At 44.9% G+C, this 17,856-nt stretch overlaps 1 protein-coding gene across 1 annotated transcript in view; it reads left to right on the top strand.

The window, feature by feature from the left end:
- The window catches only part of LOC140714192 (polyunsaturated fatty acid 5-lipoxygenase-like), a 68,483-nt gene that overhangs the window by 40,898 nt on the left and 9,729 nt on the right, over positions 1-17,856 (top strand). The window contains exons 6-10 of the mRNA XM_073025100.1: positions 4,932-5,104; positions 6,073-6,219; positions 13,184-13,387; positions 16,605-16,691; positions 17,408-17,586. Coding sequence (XP_072881201.1) covers positions 4,932-5,104; positions 6,073-6,219; positions 13,184-13,387; positions 16,605-16,691; positions 17,408-17,586 — 790 coding nt within the window. The remainder of the gene's footprint in view (positions 1-4,931; positions 5,105-6,072; positions 6,220-13,183; positions 13,388-16,604; positions 16,692-17,407; positions 17,587-17,856) is intronic.

Genomic DNA, 17,856 nt, shown 5'->3' with positions numbered 1-17,856 from the left:
CCTATATGCACAGGTGTAATGAAAAACTTGCTTGTAGCTGCACCCTCTGAACCAGCATTCATAAGAAAAACATAAATAATTACATTTATGGATTTGCAAGCATTTGGACGAGCATAGTCTGATTAGGGATAGCCATCTTTGTGAGGGCCAGGCTGTGCCTCAAGAGTCCGATTGAATTATTCGTTGGTGTCGCAAAGCACATTGATGAAGGTAGAACAGTGGATTTGGTGTTTATTGATTTTATTAAAGCACTTCATAAGGTTCCCTCATGATAGGCTCATTCAGAAAGTCAGGAGGTATGGGATCCAGGGAAACTTGGCTGCAAGGATTCAGAATTGGCTTTCTCACAGAAGGCAGAGGGTGGGAGTGGATGAAACATCTCTGCCTGGAGGTTAGTGACCAGTGGTGCTCCGTGGGGATCTATTTGGGACACGTTCTTTGTGAGCTTTCTAAATGAGTTGGATGAGGATGTAGAAGGGTGGGTTAGTAATTTTGCAGATGACATCAGGGTTTCTGGTGTTATGAATAGTGTAGAAGGTAGTCATTGCTTACAACATTGATGCAGAGCTGGGCAGAGAAGTGGCAGATGAAGTTCAATCCAAAAAGCGTGAGGTGATACACTTTGGCAATTCGAACATGGAGGCAGAGAACAGGGTTAATGGCAGGATTTTTAACAGTGTGGAAGAATCTGGGGGTACAAGTCCATAGAACCCTCAAAAAACACAAGAAATTCCACAGATGCTGGAAATCCAAAGCAACACACACAAAATGGAAGAACTCAGTACGTAGGCAGCATCAATGAAAATGTACAGTCAATGTGTTGGGCCGAGACCCTTGTTCAGGACTGGAAAGGAAGGGGAAAAATGCCAGAACAAGAAGGTGGAAGGAAGGGGATAGAGGATAGCTGGAAGGTGATAGGTTGAAGCCCAAAGGTTAGGAAAGGTACAAGGCTGGAGAGGAAGGAATCTGAGAGGAGAGGAGAGTGGACCATGGGAGAAAGAGAAGGAGGAGGGATATCAGGGAAAGTGATAGACAGGTGAGTAGAGGCAAGAGGCCAGAATGGGGAATACAAAAATAGGGTATGGTGGGGGGAGATATATTTTTTACCATTCATGCCATCAGGGTGGAGATGACCAAGATGGAATGTAAGGTGTTGCTCCTTCACACTGAAGGTGACCTCATTATGACACAGCAGGAGGCCATGGACCAACTTGTCAGAATGGAAATGGGAATGGAAATTGGAATTAAAATGTTTGGCCATCGGTAAGTTCCACTTTTGGTGCATGGAGCAGTGGTGCTCATCGAAATGATGCTCAAATTTCCGATGAGTCTTGCCAATACAGAGGGGGACACATCAGAAGCACCGGATGCAATACACCAATGTAGAGGAGCGCAGTGGGTCGCATTCCGCCATTGATGTTGCCCTCATCTGTATTTCCTCCATTTCTTGATCTTCTACGCTCACCTGCCAATTCACCTCCTCCCTCGCCTCCATTCACAGTCCCAAACAGTCTTCCTAGGTATTGCAAAACTTAACATACAAATCCGCTGGGGCCGTCTGTTGCATCCAGTGCCCCTGATGCAGCCTCCTCTATATTGGTGAGATCTGTCTTAAATTGGGTGGCTGCTTTGTTGAGCACCTCCACTCCATCTGCCAATAGCAGAACTATTCAGTGGCCAAACATTTTAATTCCCGTTCCAACATGTCAGTCCATAGCCTCCTCTTGTGCCATGATGAGGCAAACCTCAGGATGAAGGAGCAACACCTTTTATTTTGTCTGGGTTGCCTCCAAGTTGATGGCATGAATATCAATTTCTCCTTCCGGTAAAAAAATATATCCCTACCCCTCCCCTCTTCTTCCATACCCCACTCTGGCCTCCTACCACTTCTCAGCTGCCTATAACCTCCCCTGGGTCCTCTCCTTCCCTCTCTCCATTGGTCCAAACTCCTCTCCTGTCAGATTTCTTTCTCTCCAGCCCATTTCCCTTCTTACACACTTGGCTTCACCTATCACCTCCTAGCTACCCTCCTCCCCTCCCCCCACATTTTTATTCCTGCATCTTCCCCCTTCCTTCTTAGTCCTGAAGAAGGGTCCCAACCCAAAACATCGACTATCTGTTCATTTCTATTGATGCTGCCTGACCTGCTGAGTTCCTTCAGCATTTTGTGTCTGTTGCTTTAAATCCCTCAAAGTTGCCCTGCAAGTTGGTAGGGTGGTTAAGGAGGCATATGGTGTGCTGGTCTTCATTAGTTAGGAGACTGAGCTCAAGAGCCATGAGGTAATATATTTCTTTAAAACTCTGGTCATACCACATTTGGAGTGTTGTGTTCAGTTCTGGTCACCTTGTTAGAGGATGAGTTTGGAAGATTTTGAGTGTGTGCAGTGGAGATTTAACAGGCTGCTGCTGGTTTTAGAAAGCTTGTCTTCTGAGAATAGGTTGAGCAAGCTCAGGCTTTTCTCTTTCAAGCGAAGGAGAATGAGTTTCATCCTCAAACTTGGAATGACAGTACACGGGCAGTGCTTGTGTAGGGTCTACTCAGCCTCTCTGACTCCTCCACTAATGTGGAAAATATGATGCCTGTTACACTCAAGTAGACCCTAAGTCTGAGATCATCTTGTTCTCATAACAGAATTATTGCAACCCCCCCCCCCCCCACCCCAGACTAACAATCGGGAACCACACCAAGATCCCAGACAATGTGGATCACCTTTCATACATTGAGAAGAAAACGGCACAGTCCAGCATCACCTTCAGTCCAATTCAGCAACACCGACAACTGAGGAATCAAGACCAGAAATCTGCACCAAGTCTAGGATCTACCATCCCTGGTGATCTCACTCCCCCATACACTTTGCAGTTACTAAATAAGCTGCAGCAATGGTTCCACTGGTTGGACAGACCCAATGCCACTCCACTCTCCCAGGCCAACACCACCCCTGCCCAGTGTCGACCAGCTTTCACAGCAGGACCCATCCATTGCGCACCTTTCCTCAGACTGCCAAAGAAGCATTCAGTTCTGACCTTGACCACCCCAGGAGTTTCCAGTGACGGAAGAAATGTTTTGAGTATGTCCCCTTCAAGGAGTGTGGTATTCTCAGCAGCTTGGGAACTCCTGGTATATGACATCTCAAGCTGTTGAAGAGGCATTGGAAAGACTTCAGGTCCTTTTTGCAGAATGTAGAGGCTAAGTGTATATGTTGGAAGCAGCTACCACCAATGGTGTGGTCACACCTGCCCTTCCTATCAAAGATACAAGATAAAACTCATTAGCCACCTCAGAACTGCAGTGGAGCAAGTAATCCATGATTCCATTAGAGCAGAATTGGCCTTTTAGGCCATTGAGTCCACAACGCCATTTGATCTTAGCTGATTTATTTTCCTTCTCAGCCCCATTCTCCTAACGTCCCTTTAACGTTACTAATGCCCTTACTAATCAAGAAACTGTGAGCCTCCACTTTAAATATACCCAATGACTTGCGCTCCACAGCCAAATGTGGCAATAACTTCCACAGATTCAGCACCTCTGGCTAAAGAAATTCCTCCTTATCGCTGTTCCAAAGGGATGGTCTTCTATTCTGAGGCTGTGCCCTCTGGTCCTACACTCTCCCATTATTTGAAACATCCTCTCTACATTCACTTTATCTAGGCTATTCAATAATCAGTGGGAATATCTGACATGCTTCTGAGACTGTCAAATATTGAATATAAGTCTTGGAAGTAATTTCCTCACGTGAAACCAATGCTCCCTTTTGATTAATTATTTACTTTATCTAAGCCCTTCATCATCAATACACCTCCATCAAATCTCCTGTCACCTCATACGCTCTACAACATATATGTCAAACTCAAGGCCCGCAGGCCAAATCCGGCCCGCGGTGGAATTATCTTTGGCCCGCGAGATAATATCTAATTACTATTAAAGCTGGCCCCAGTAATCGAAGCGCCTATGGCGTATGATATGGCTAATGCTGAGTTTATTCAGGTACCAGGTTTTCAGGGTTTTTAGTGTTTATTCGGCAGTCTTGCTCGGCAGTCTTCTTCATAAGAAATGGAATTTGTAAAGTGAAACACTTTGTAGTTTTAGCAGAGACTGAGACACATGAGAGCAGGCTGAAAAAACGGAGGCAACGAAAGCTGCGTTCGCATGCGTCCGACTGATCCGGCCCGCATGAAGCTGCATTTTGCTCAATCCGGCCCGTGACCTAAAATGAGTTTGACACCCCTGCACAATCTCAGCTCCTGCAACCCAGATTGGAATCTTTCTCTTATCTCCTTTCCCTTCCTGATGATGCTCAGATCTGGGCCCAGATCTCCCAGCTGAGGTAGAACTGTTTTACTGTTTTGTTTAACTAATGCTTTGTTCATGACATGTATTAATGAATCACAGGATCCATGCATTGTGAACCTCTCCTTCAACCATCAAAGATCTTCCTGGACTCCCTACAACATTCCATTTCATCTGCATTTCCCTGGCTCTTTGCACAAAAATGCATGTTTCCAGATCTTTAAATTTGATAAACACCATCCTTCCTGCTCACCACTTTCGGTCTGTAGATTCCATTGCTGTCAGATCAGTTTGCTGAGGGCTGGAGTGTGGATATGGTGGGAGTTGGCATCATTCAGTCCCTTGAAGGGAGGTAGCCATGATTAACCAGAATGACACCAAGGCTCGTGGGCCAGTTATACAGCCACAAGTTGACTGAGGCTCAGTGCGACAGGAGTGAAGCCTGGAGGGAGGGTTGAGTGTACCAGGTAGTAGAACCTTGGAATTCTTCCCCTAAACCCTGTGGATGATGGAGCTCTGGAGAGAGATGGATGGATTAGGAATGGCAAGTGAGCAGTGCTCCAGCAACACTGCATTCAGTGAACTCAGAAGGAGAGCGCTGAAGCGATGAATTAATGACACCCTGTACTTCTATCTCATACAGAGTATGTCATGCAGCACTGGCAGGAGGACTTCATGTTTGGCTACCAGTTCCTCAATGGGTGCAATCCTGTCATTTTTGAGAAGTGTAACAAGCTCCCAGACAACTTTCCAGTCACAAATGAAATGGTGGAAATCTGCCTGGAACGGGGCCTCACGCTAGAGGAAGAGGTTAAGGTAAAGTCACTAGGACACTGCAGAGGATAACAAATGTCAGATACCACCCCGGGGGGCTTCACAGGGCGACTAATGTCGGACACCATCCCATGGACTGCAGGGGGTAACTAACCACAGACACCACCCCGGGCGGACTGCAGGGGATAATTAACCACAGACACCACCCCGGGCGGACTGCAGGGGATAATTAACCACAGACACCACCCCGGGCGGACTGCAGGGGATAATTAACCACAGACACCACCCCGGGCGGACTGCAGGGGATAATTAACCACAGACACCACCCCGGGCGGACTGCAGGGGATAATTAACCACAGACACCACCCCGGGCGGACTGCAGGGGATAATTAACCACAGACACCACCCCGGGCGGACTGCAGGGGATAATTAACCACAGACACCACCCCGGGCAGACTGCAGGGGATAACTAACCACAGACACCACCCCGGGCGGACTGCAGGGGATAATTAACCACAGACACCATCCTGTCCGTTTAGATTAATGATGACATGCCCCCTGCTGGACTTGGGGGTGATATTGCCATTGAATGTCAAAGGTAGGTGTCTCTCTTGTTGGAGATGATTTCTACCCGGCACTGTTGTGGCATGAATGTTGTTTGGCTGCTCCTGGAGTAAAGAAGATCAATGATGAAGTGTCTGAAGATCGTTGGGCTGAGATCACCACTCTGAAGAACTCCCACAGTGACATCTTGGGGCTTGGGTAACGAAGGTCATTGGGAATGAAGGAAGGAAATCTGAGAAAGTAGAGCTTCTGCAAAAAGTGGTTATGAGGTGGAAACAGATTTGAATGGAAGATGAATCAGCGCAGGAGGGAAGCAATTTATAGCACCTTGGGCAGGATTGCTCTGTAGAGTAGAATTAAGGTGGCTGCCCATGCAATCAATGTCTCTCACACTTTGATTCTGTTATTCTCTGACTTTCTTGTGTTTTATTTTGTCATGGGGACAGGAAGGTAACATTTACCTGGCGGACTATAAAATTATGGATGGAGTTCCTGCCAATAGCACTGACCCCTGCACCATGCAGTACCTGAGTGCTCCCATCTGCCTGCTGTACAACAATTCAAAGAACAAGCTGGTACCGATCGCAATCCAGGTAATCAAGGAGTTAACTTAGGAGAAAAAAGGCAACAGAGGCTGGACAGGGACAGCCACGAATGAATTGATGCCAGGCTTTTCAAAGGTTCAAAAGTCCAATTTAATGGTAGAGAAATGTATACAATATACAGCCTGAAATGCTTTTTTCTTCGCCAAACATCCACAAAATCAGAGAAGTGCCCCCAAAGAATGAACGACAGTTAAACGTGAGAACCCCAAAATCCCTCCCCAGCTCCCCCCTCCCGCACGTAAGTGGCAGCAAGGCAACAATAACCCCCTCCCCAGCCCGGCAAAAAAGCGCTCTCGCTACAGAGCACAAATGTGAGCTAGGCGATAGCAAAGACACAGACTTTGCAGTTACCCCACAGACTATCGCATTTCATCCAGCATTCAACAGCCCACAGGTTCTCTCTCTCTCTAATAAGGGAGAGGAAGGTGTCCCCCATTTTCACAGCGAGCGGGAGACATAACAACAACCCGCTGGTTTACGATATTAAAAAGTCCATTCCGTCGCTTTCTACGAGCTTTGTGCCGGAAGATCACAAAGATCTCGGGTCTTCGGGCCCACAGCAAAAGATTTTACAGCCTCACCGACAGCACTTGAGGCTCCTACCATGACACCGACCCTCGATCCATCTGTCTCCAGAGCCCCAAGATCTTATGCTTCCAACCACTAGACCGACTCTCAGGCCGAATCCTTGGCGTGCCGAGCAACAATGGCCAGTCCAGAAACCCCGAGAGTGGGTCCCATTCACGCAAAGAACTGAAGTCTGTGTTTAACTCCAGGTCAGGGTCTTCAAAAGAACCTTGAAAGGGAAAAATAAAGATATTAAAGATGGAAATAGAGCTGTTTCCAAAGATGTGAGTAAAGGAGTCGCCATTTAGCACCATCTTAACTGTGCCTCCAACTTCTAAAGTCTGCAGGTTAATCTGGAGAACCAGAGGGGGTAAATGGTGCAACTGAAAGGTGGTATGAGAGGACAATTTGTGCCAGGCCCAAATTATTCACTAATGGTGAAGGAACCATTGTACCTCCACTGTTTTCTTGGAAGAGCCCTCCAACTAGTCTCACTGCACTGCTCTTTCCACATTGTCCTGGAAAGTTCTCTCTATCTCAAATGCTTACGCAGTCTCACTTTGTAAGTTACTATTGAATCTGCTTCTCCTATTTTTACAATGCATTCAAGATCATACCATCTCTCTGCTTCTCAGCTATCTCTCTCTTGGCATCTTCAATCTATGCCTCAGTTTACCAATTGGAAAAATATCCCTCTAATTTGCTTTCAAAATTTTAACCACCTGCTAAAATTTGTTTTGCTTTCTTTTCTCCAGAGTTCAGACTTTTGCATAGTACTGTAGTAATTTATGTATATATTGCTTTGTACTGCAAAAAAAAAACAAATTTCATGACACATGTGAGTGATGATAAACCTGATTCTGACGGGTCTCTTTTGTGGACTGAGAGTGGAAGGGGAGCAGGGAGAGGGGATTGATGGTTAGGAAAAGGGGAGAGGAGTGGGAAGCACCAGAGAGATATTCTGTCATGATCAATAAGCTAATTGATTGGTATCAAGTAGGCATGCCTGGTGTCGCAGGGCTAGATGTGTCTGCACCTGCACCACTCCCTGCCCTGGGACTCCTCCTCTGCCATCTTTCCCACACCCCTCCCATGGTGCTCCAACCTCACCACTTCCAACATCCTTTGCTCCAGCAAGATTTACAAGGTCGCTCTCCGCTCCACATTGACAAATACAGTACTGTGCAAAGGTCTTAGGCACCCCACTTATGTATATTTTGCCCAGTCCTGTACCACATTTACAATCCAAGTATAATACAAAGTTCTTTAACATCTATACTTTTAGAAGTATGGTCACTTGTCAGTCAGAGAATGTGGAAGTCAGATTGCAAATACTATTGATACAATAGATATTTCTTCTAAGGACAGAGTGATTTTTAATAGAGGATTTCTGTATGGATTGGGATAAGCTGGCCAGTGGTTGTCTGAAATGTACCGAATTTCCAAAATGATGTACAACAGCTGAGGGAATCTGATAGAGGGACAAGATTTATGGGGGTTAGACATTAAGAAACATTTCCCCTGTCGCATTGGTGTCTAAGGTCAAAGAGCACAGTTTTAATGTGAATAAGAGGATGTGAGGAAGAATTTTTATCATTCAAAAAGTGGCAGGAATTCGGATACACTGGACAAGAGGGTGGTAGATGTAGAAACACCCAAAACCTATAACAAGACTTGGCAGAACAGAATTGGGATTGCTGTAGGATCAGTGTAAATAGGTGGTTGATGGTCAGCACTGACTTCGTGGGCCGAAAGGCCTGCTTCTATACTTTAAGACTCTGTGACTGGCTAAATACCTTCCAAACCAAGACCTGGTAAGCAAAAAGACAAGGGCAGCAAACACTTAGGGAACATCAACACTTAGGAGCTGCCCTTCAAGTCACACACCAACCTGAGATGGAAAGATATCACCATTCCTTCACCAATGATGAGTTAACGTCTTGGAAATTCCTCCCTAACGGCATTCCTCAAGGAAGACAGCTCATCATCCCCTTCTCAAGGACAACAAAGGATGGGTACTTTAATGCTTGTTCAGCTCTTGAATGAATGTATTAAAAAATAGAAATAATGGATTTGAACTTGAATCACCAAGGCATAGCATGTTACAGACCAAGTGATAGTTAATGAAATTTAGTATAGATAGGCCAGCGTGGACATAATGGGCCAAAGGGCTTGTTTCTGTGCTGTGCCTCTGATATATCTTATAGTGAAAATCGTTTTGGTCTCAGTGGAGTGTAATGAATGCTGGTTTTTAAACAACAGAATGGTGTTTGACTATTGGTGTAATAGTGATGGGAATTGACTGAGTTCAATATAAAGTTTGAAAGGGAGGAGCAAGCAGCAGCCATGTGGATTCCAAAACAAAACAGAAAATGCTGGAAGCACTCAGCAAGTCAAGTGGGGAGAGGAACAGAGTCAACATTTGGATGAGGGTGTTTTAAATTGTAGAGAGGGGGAAAGAACAGAGGGGATTTTATCTCAACAGCTTGGGTTTGCACGCTGTGAGATTACATCAGGTGTTTGTCTCCACAATTCACCTATTCTGATTAAGTGTCCTCAGTCAAAACCATCAAATCTGTTTCTCACTTCGCAGGTCAGTGGGAGAATCTGCTAAGTGGTTTCAGTAGCTCCTGTACTAAGTGGAACTACTTTTTCTCCAGGTGATATTCTTCAAAGCCCATTCGCAAGGTACTGAGCAAACCTAGCAGCAGTAAGATGACAGGACAGGTGGGGGTTGTGCTCAGAGAACCAAGAGAGAACCAGTTCAGAGAACCAAGAGAGAACCAGTTCCTATCCCCAAGGGGAAGGATCATAGATAGCTGAGGAAGTAATGAACAATGTAAAGCACATAGAAGGGCAGAAACCAGCACAGATCCTGGCAACTGAGAGAGATAAACAGCAGCAGGATATGACAATGTGTAATAAAGCTGCAGAGCACGAGGGCAATAAAGAATATGCAAACCAGTACAAAGGGAAGGTAACTGGAACACTGAGATCCCTTGAAAAAGTTGTTTTGATTGGAGATGAAAATAAGATAAGAGTTTTGAGGTATTACTTCCTGTGGGGACAACAAACCAAGCAACTCTAAACAAGTAATGCTGACAAGAGCTCATCATAATTAATGTAAATCAATAAGAAGCTTTGAAGAAGGATAGCGTGACAAACCACCAGAATCAGATCATTTCCATACTAGGAACAGTATAGTGTAGATCATTATGAGGAGGAACCGGAAATGATCCATGATATATGGGTTATGGGCTTTATACTAAAGAACAGAATTTCAAAAGGTTCAAAGTTATTCCAAAACTACCACTGACAGAGCATAGGAATTAGACTGTGAGCTGATCAGGTCACCTCTCTTCAGAAAGACCTTGGCATGACTGCAGCATGGATTATGGAAAAGTGATGCATTAGGGAGAGATTTTTCCATGGACTGTATACATGGTAAAAGGATTATTTAATTGACAGTTTCTGGGAATAAGGAGGAAGTAACAAGTGGAAAGAAACTACTTCTACTGATTGATAAGTCTAAGATCAAATGACCAAGCTTAAACATTCGAGCCAGACCTTTCCAGACAGATTGAAAGAACATACAGAAAGTGGTTAAGGATTTAGAACTACCTGGGACAGATACTATTCTGGAGATAGAAAGGCAGAAACCAGCACAAATGACTGGCCAGAGTGTAAACAATCACACAGAACTCTTCCTCTGTCTTGCCCTTCGCTTAGTATTTTCTTTTTAAATAATTTCTATGTGCCAGTGTTGTGGACTTCTTTTAAGTGTCTCCTAGGGTTTCAGATTTCTCTGTTACATCTCAATCAGAAGAATCTTTGTTTTGTGGTTTAGATTCTTGTGAAGAATACAGTTCTGCACCACTTCTATTTCCGTTTCTCAAACTGAACATACTTCGACTTCTTATCTGAATGTAAAAGTCCTCAATTTACATCTTTCCTAGAAGTTTGTATAGTTCCAAGCCTCTCTGTTGCTTGCCAAAGGGGGACAGGCGTAGCCTCCCAGACGTGTCTAGGAGTGAAAGAACCTGGATGAAGTGGGCGTCAGGAAAGGAATAATGCAGGGAATTTGGCAGAATTGAAGATGGATAAATCCCCAGAGGGAGTGTAATGAATGTATTGTTGTGCAAGTTCTATAGGCTATGGATTGGTTCTTTTCAGATTGGAAATATCTAATGTTAGGCAAAAGTTTTAAAAAGGTTATGCATAAACAGGAACTATGAACTGGTTATTCCTCCATCAGTGAAGGGGAGAATGCTGGATTTCATTATAAAAGATGGGATAACAAAGCATTTGGAAAATAGTCACAGGATCAGAGTATGAAAGGGAAGTTGAGCATGGCCAAACTAGCAGAACAGATGAGACAGAACCAGTAAGATTTGGTGAATTTTTGGGGTTTGGGAAAGCTCTTCTTAAGGGATATGCTACTGCAGCTGTGCAGGGTCTTGGTCTTGAGTACTATGGACAATGCTCATTTCTCTGTCTGAGGAAGGATGTCTTGTGGAAAGAGGCAATGATTCCAGGGATGAAAGGGCTGATGTGTGAAGAGAGATTGGGTTAATTAGGTTTATATTCACTAACTGTTTAGATATCAGCAGAATGAGAGGGGACTTCATAGAAATCTATAAAGCTCCAATAGGACTGGACAGATCAGATGCTGCTGACAGTGGGGCAGTCTGGCACCAGGGGTTGCATTCTAGGGTTTCGGGGTAACTCGTGCACACTGAGGGGAAGCATCTTGTTCTTCCAGAGAGGAGTGAACCTGTACTTTTCCCTGCCAGAGGACAGTTGGAGTCAAATCACTGCATGTATCAAAGAAGGTGTTCTCAGTTCTGGAAGAATCGAGGAATGTAAAGAGAAATTAGAAACAGGAGACTGAGTTTGTATAATCAGCCATGATCATATTGAGCCGTGGGACAGGCTCCAAGGATCAAATGACTTGCTCCTTTTCCTGTTCACAACTTTGTTCACATACAAGTCAATCCTCTTTACACTCCTGCATAATGAAATAAACTCTGCCTCAGTCTTTTGATGTATCTTGTGTTGTTCTGTAACCTTGCATTTTGACTATGGTAATTTAGTTCTACTCCTATTAATCAAAACTTACTTTATTTCTCCTAGCATTCAGTGCACTGGCCTACTAATTACCTCATGCCTCTTTGATTAATCTTAATATCCCATTAAAACTTTTCTTCCATTCACCATTGATTATTTTTCCCCAACTAATTAATGACCTTCCTCCATCTTTTGTAATCCATAATTTTCACACAGCCCAAATTACATTTAATACAAACAGCCTTCCATAAGACCATAAGACACAGGAGCAGAATTAGGCCATTCAGACCATCGAGTCTGCTCTGCCATTCCATCATGGCCCATACACCTGCCTTCTCGCCTTTGATGCCCTGACTGATCAGGAAACGATCACCTTCCGCCTCAAGTATATGCACGATCTTGGCCTCCACTGCAGTCTGTGACAGGTGTTCCACAGATTTACTACTCTCTGGCAAAAAATATCCTTACTCTGTTCTAAAGGGTTGCTCCTCAATTTTGAGGCTGTGCCCTCTAATTCTGGATACCCCCATCATAGGAAACATACTCTCCACATCCACCCTATCTAGTCCTTTCAACATTCGGTAGGTTTCAATGAGATCCCCCCCCCCCCCCGCCCCGTATTCTTCTAAATTCCAGTGAGTACAGGCCCAAAGCTGCCAGACACTCCTCATATGTTAACCCCTGCATTCCCGGAATCATCCTCATGAACCTCCTCTGGACTCTCTCCAATGACAGCACATCCTTTCTGAGATATAGGGCCCAAAACTGTTGACAATACGCGAAGTGCGGCCTGACTAGTGTCTTATAAAGGCTCAGCAAGATCTCTTTGCTTCTATATCCTATTCCCTTGAAATAAATGCCAACATTGCATTTGCCTTCTTTACCACAGATTCAACCTGTAAATTAACCTTCTGGGGGGTCGTGCATGAGGACTGCTAAGTCTCTCTGCATCTCTGATGTTTGAACCTTCTCCCTAATTAGATAATAGTCCTCACTATTGTTCCTTTTACCAAGATACAGCTAAGGCCAATGCTTTCTCTGGACCTCCCTCAGCACCAGGAATTGTTCTAGTATTTTTGTAATCCAAACATCTGTATTTAATCACTGTGAAGCAGCCTCTCCTTTTCCTGTCAACATCCTATACATCACTCCTCAGTCCCAGCTCTCACATTTATTCTCCCCTATTTTGTTTTCACAATTTCTGCAAAGCTGCTTCCCTTCCCCTCATTAATTTGTGATTTTCCACATTTAATTTTTGTGTTTAGAAAGTTCTGATTTAATTTCTGACCACCAGTAACGCAAGAACCTTTCTCCGCAGCTGAAACAGGAACCTGGTCCAGAAAACCCCATATTCCTTCCCACTGATTCAAAGTATGATTGGTTACTGGCAAAAACATGGGTGAGATCATCGGACTTCCAAGTACACCAGACTGTCACCCACCTCCTGCGGACACATCTTATCTCTGAGGTGTTTGGTATCGCTCTGTATCGCCAGCTCCCAGCCGTGCACCCACTCTTTAAGGTACGTCCTCTTCCTGGTCCTTGGAGCCAGTGTTGCACAGTGACTGCTCTGCATGGGCCTGTGTAAACCATGGAATAAGATGGAGATCTGTGTCACACGTCAGTTTGATTTTCCCCTTGGCCAAGTGTAAGCCTGTAATGTGTTTGGTTCATCTTGATTCATTCTTGGGGTGTTTGGGTGGTCTCGGTGCTGGTGATGAGTTTCTCTGGATCTCATCCCTGGTGGTTTCAGGCACTCAGACTGATTGCTGCTCTAGTCCCAGCTCCAGCAACATTCCTATCACCTTCAGTGATTAGTCTCCGTGCAGTTCACACTTACTATCTTATTCACCATGAACTTAGCCAGTGGGTTAGATGGCCCCTGTCCCAGAGAAATTCCTCATGCCTGACCATATCCCGTCCTGGTCCCTCTTACGTTGGATAGTCCCAGTACCTGTGTGTTTCAGCCCCATCAATCCCCAGTGACGTTGGTCCATCTCAGTCCCAGAACTTCAGACTTTGCCTGACCCACGTCAGTGTGCCCAGCAAGCATAGTGCCACACCTAACCAAGCCAGTCTTGTTCCCTGCAATGTTGTGTTCCCCCAGTTCCCAATCCCAATCCCATTCCCAGTGTCCCACTCTTCTACCTTAAACATCTGGATAGTGTCTATCCTTGTCCCAAACTCATTCCTAATGTATTTGAACAATCCTTATTTCATTCCTGACCCAGTCATAATCCTACTGCCATCTGAGGCCCTTTGTTTCAGTCCCCTCTCCTTGCCAGTTATATTGTTCTGTCTGAGTCCCATGGAATTTAGGAAGGATGTTGGGATGTATCATCATCACTACCCTGGGAATACCAATGGGACAGTGCAGACGGAAAGTTTCCCTTCCTGTGGGGTTAATTCAAGTAGAGCTTATTCTCCTATGTACAAGTACATAGAGGGCTGGATCTGTGGCATTCAGGATCACTGATCCAGAGCTATACAAGAAGGCCAGATGTGACCTATAGAAGGCTATTTTATAGCAAAAAATTATTTCAATTGAGGTTAGAAATAGAACTGGATGCATGTCTGCTCTGGCAGGGTTTGCAGGAAAATATCTTCCTACAACACAAAACTTAATATCATGAATGGCTGTGATTCTTCACTCCCAGATGAGCTCAACTGCTTTTATGCAGCTTTGAAAAGGAGACTAAAGCTAAAGCTGGGCAAATCCCTGCAGCATCTGGTGACCCTGTGATCTCTGTCTGAGGGGCTGATGTCAGAGCATCTTTCAAGAGGGTGAACCCTCGCAAAGCGTCAGACCCTAATGGTGTACCCGATAGGGCTCTGAAAACCTGTGCCAACCAACTGGCAGGGCTGTTCAAGGACATCTTCAATCTCACTGCTGTATTTGGAGATTCTCACCTGCTTAAAAAGAGCGATAATCGTACAAGAACCCAAGAAAAACAGGGTGAGCTGCCTCAGCGAATATTGCCCAGTAGCACTCACATCTACTATAATGAAGTGCTTTGTGATGTTGGTCATGGCTAAAATAAAACTCCTGCCTAAGGACGGACCTGAACCTGCTGCAATTTGCTGATCGCCACAAGAGATCTACAGCAGATGCAATCTCACTGGCTCTCCACTCGGCCTTGGATCACCTGGACAATAGCAATGCCTACATCAAGCTGGTGTTTATTGACTGCAGATCAGTGCTCAGTGCAATCATACCCTCAGTTCTAATCAATGAGCTCCAAAAACTGAGCCTCTTTTTCCCTCTGGATCCTTGACTTCCTTCTGGGAGGCCACTGTCTCTGCAGATCGGAAGTAACATCTCCTCCTCGCTGACAATCAACACTGGTGCACCTCAGGGATGTGTGCTTAGCTCACTGCTCTACTCTCTCTGCACCCATGATGCACAGCTCAAATGCCATCTATAAAATTGTCGGCAACACAACTATTGTTGGCAGAATTTCAGATGGTGCTGAGGAGGGGTACAGGAGTGAGATAGATCAGCTGGTTGAGCGGTGTCGCAACAGCAACCTTGCACTCAATATCAGTAAGACCAAGGAACTGATTGTGGTGTTGATTGATAACACACACTAGTCCTCATCAAGGGATCAACAGTGGGAAGGATGAGCAACTCAAGTTCCTGGGTGTTCACATCTCTGAGGATCTATTATGGGCCCAACATATTGATGCAATTACATAGAAAGCACTACAGTGGCTATATTTCAATAGGAGTTTGAGGAGAATTGGTATGCTACCAAAGACACTCGCAACTTTCTAGAAATGTGCCATGGAGAGCATTGTAGCTGGTTGCATTACCATTTGGCATTGTTGGAAACTGCCAGCTCCATCATGGGCTCTAGCATCCCCCCTCCAACATCCAGGGCACCTTTAAAAGGAGATGCCTCAAAAAGGTGGCATCCATTATTAAGGACCTCCATCACCCAGAACATGCCCTCTTCTCATTTCTACCATCAAGGAGGAGGTACAGGAGCCAGAAGACACGCACTCAACACTTCAGGAACAGCTTCATCCCCTCTGCCATCAGATTTCTGAGCAAACAATGAATCTATGAACACTACCTCACTACTTTTGTCCTCTCTTTTTGCTCTACTTATTTGTTTATTTATACTTAATATTGTAATTTATAGTTTTTATTCTGTATTGCAATGTTCTCTATCGCAAGACAACAAATTTCATGACATATGCCAGTGATATAAAACCTGATCCTGATTTTACATGTACGCACAGATGCAATGAAAAACTTAGTTAAAAGCAAAATTCACAAGTAAAAATGTCGATCATAAATTACACAGTTTTACAAGAGTGAATATAACTAGAAAGAAAAACACAAAGTCCCTTTTAGTACAAAGTGATCAGGGTAGTCTTAGTGTTGCTAAAGGGTAGTGATTAAAGTTTTGCAGATTGGTTCATGAACTGAACGATTGAAGGGCAGCTGCTGTTTCTGAACTGGTGATGTGGGACCCGAGGTTCCTGTTCCTCCTGCCTGATGGTATCGGCAAGAAGATGGTATGGCCCAGATGATGAAGGTCTTTGATGACAGACGTTGCCTTCTTGGGGCAGCACCTGTGGGTATTGTGGCTTACTTGGGAAGAGCCGGGTGGCTGATCACTTTGAATTTGGAACATTTAGAGCAGTGGAATTAGTGTGGAATATTTCATTCATTCTTTCTAACCTGCCGGTTGTTGCCAAGTTCAAACTTTTCCCTCTGTGTCTGTCACCAGCTGCTGCTGCCTCACATCCGGTTTACAATTGCAATCAACACCAAAGCAAGGGAACAGCTGATCTGCAAATGTGGGCTCTTCGACAAGGTGAGTGTGTGAACCTCTGGGCACTAGGACCCTGTTAGCTAGTAGAATCTGAAATAATAATGTAAAATGGTGGAAATACTCAGCAGGTCAGACTGCATCTGTGAGTAAAAGACCTTTTCAGGGCCAAAACCCTTTGTCACAACTGGGAAAGAGGGAAACGTTGATTTCAGGTACAGAGAATGTGGGGAGAATCAGTAATGGGCCAAGGGTTGCAGAGGTAATCAGCGATAGCTAATTGGGGCAGTTGGTGAGTGAGAACACAGTGTGAGGACTGCAAGCATTGGACATCTCCACAGGTCAGTCTGTGCTACTAGAGGGAGAAAAGCTGAGCCAATATTAGATGGATGACTTAAGACAGAATGGCCAGCTCTGATACAGGCAGAAACAAAGGACTTGAGAAAGACGAGATGCTGTTCCTCCAGTTTATAGTTACTGATTTTGAAGTTTCCATTGTGTTTATTCGCCAGATTAATGGAAAGGAGGAGGTGTGGTAGTGACAGGGCAAAGACTTGAGTGCACTGTTGTACTGACACAGCAAATGCACCACCCAGCGTTTGAGGTCCAGCTGATAATAAACGTGCCTGGTGGTGGAGCTTGCATGTGTTGAACCCCCGCCTCAGATTAAACCAATTCTCGGTGTTGCCATTTGAATTGTTGTGTTCTGACAGTCCCCCACACCTGGGAACACCCATCTGATGTCCTCTCATTGTCTACAGGCGAACGGCACAGGAGGTGGTGGCCATGTCCGCCTGGTGCAGCGTGCCATGCATGACCTCACATACAAATCTCTCTGCTTTCCTGAGGCCATCAAGATACGGGGAGTTGAAAGCACAGAGAAGCTGCCATATTACTACTACAGGGACGATTCACTGAAGGTCTGGGATGCTGTCCAGGGGTAAGTTAACGCCTGGATGATTTTGCCCACAGCTTGCTGTATTCCGAGTTCTAACCAACCAGTCTCACCTCAGTGACAGGGTACGTCCAGTAACAATAAACAGGAATGGAAGTTGCAATCATCTGGTCAAGTGTGGATTGTCAGTAAAAGGCAGCATTTATTCATTACTTCATCAAAAGGTTGTTGTCAAGTTCAAAGTGGTTTTACTTCAATCGTTGATGCATTAATGAAGAATTGTGGTTAAAATGGCCAAGGTGAACTTCCAGGAAG

The sequence above is a fragment of the Hemitrygon akajei genome, chromosome 21, assembly GCF_048418815.1.
Source record: "Hemitrygon akajei chromosome 21, sHemAka1.3, whole genome shotgun sequence".
Taxonomy (NCBI): Eukaryota; Metazoa; Chordata; class Chondrichthyes; order Myliobatiformes; family Dasyatidae; genus Hemitrygon; species Hemitrygon akajei.
The sequence above is the reverse complement of the archived record's forward strand: the minus strand, read 5'-3'. Positions and strand labels throughout refer to the sequence as shown.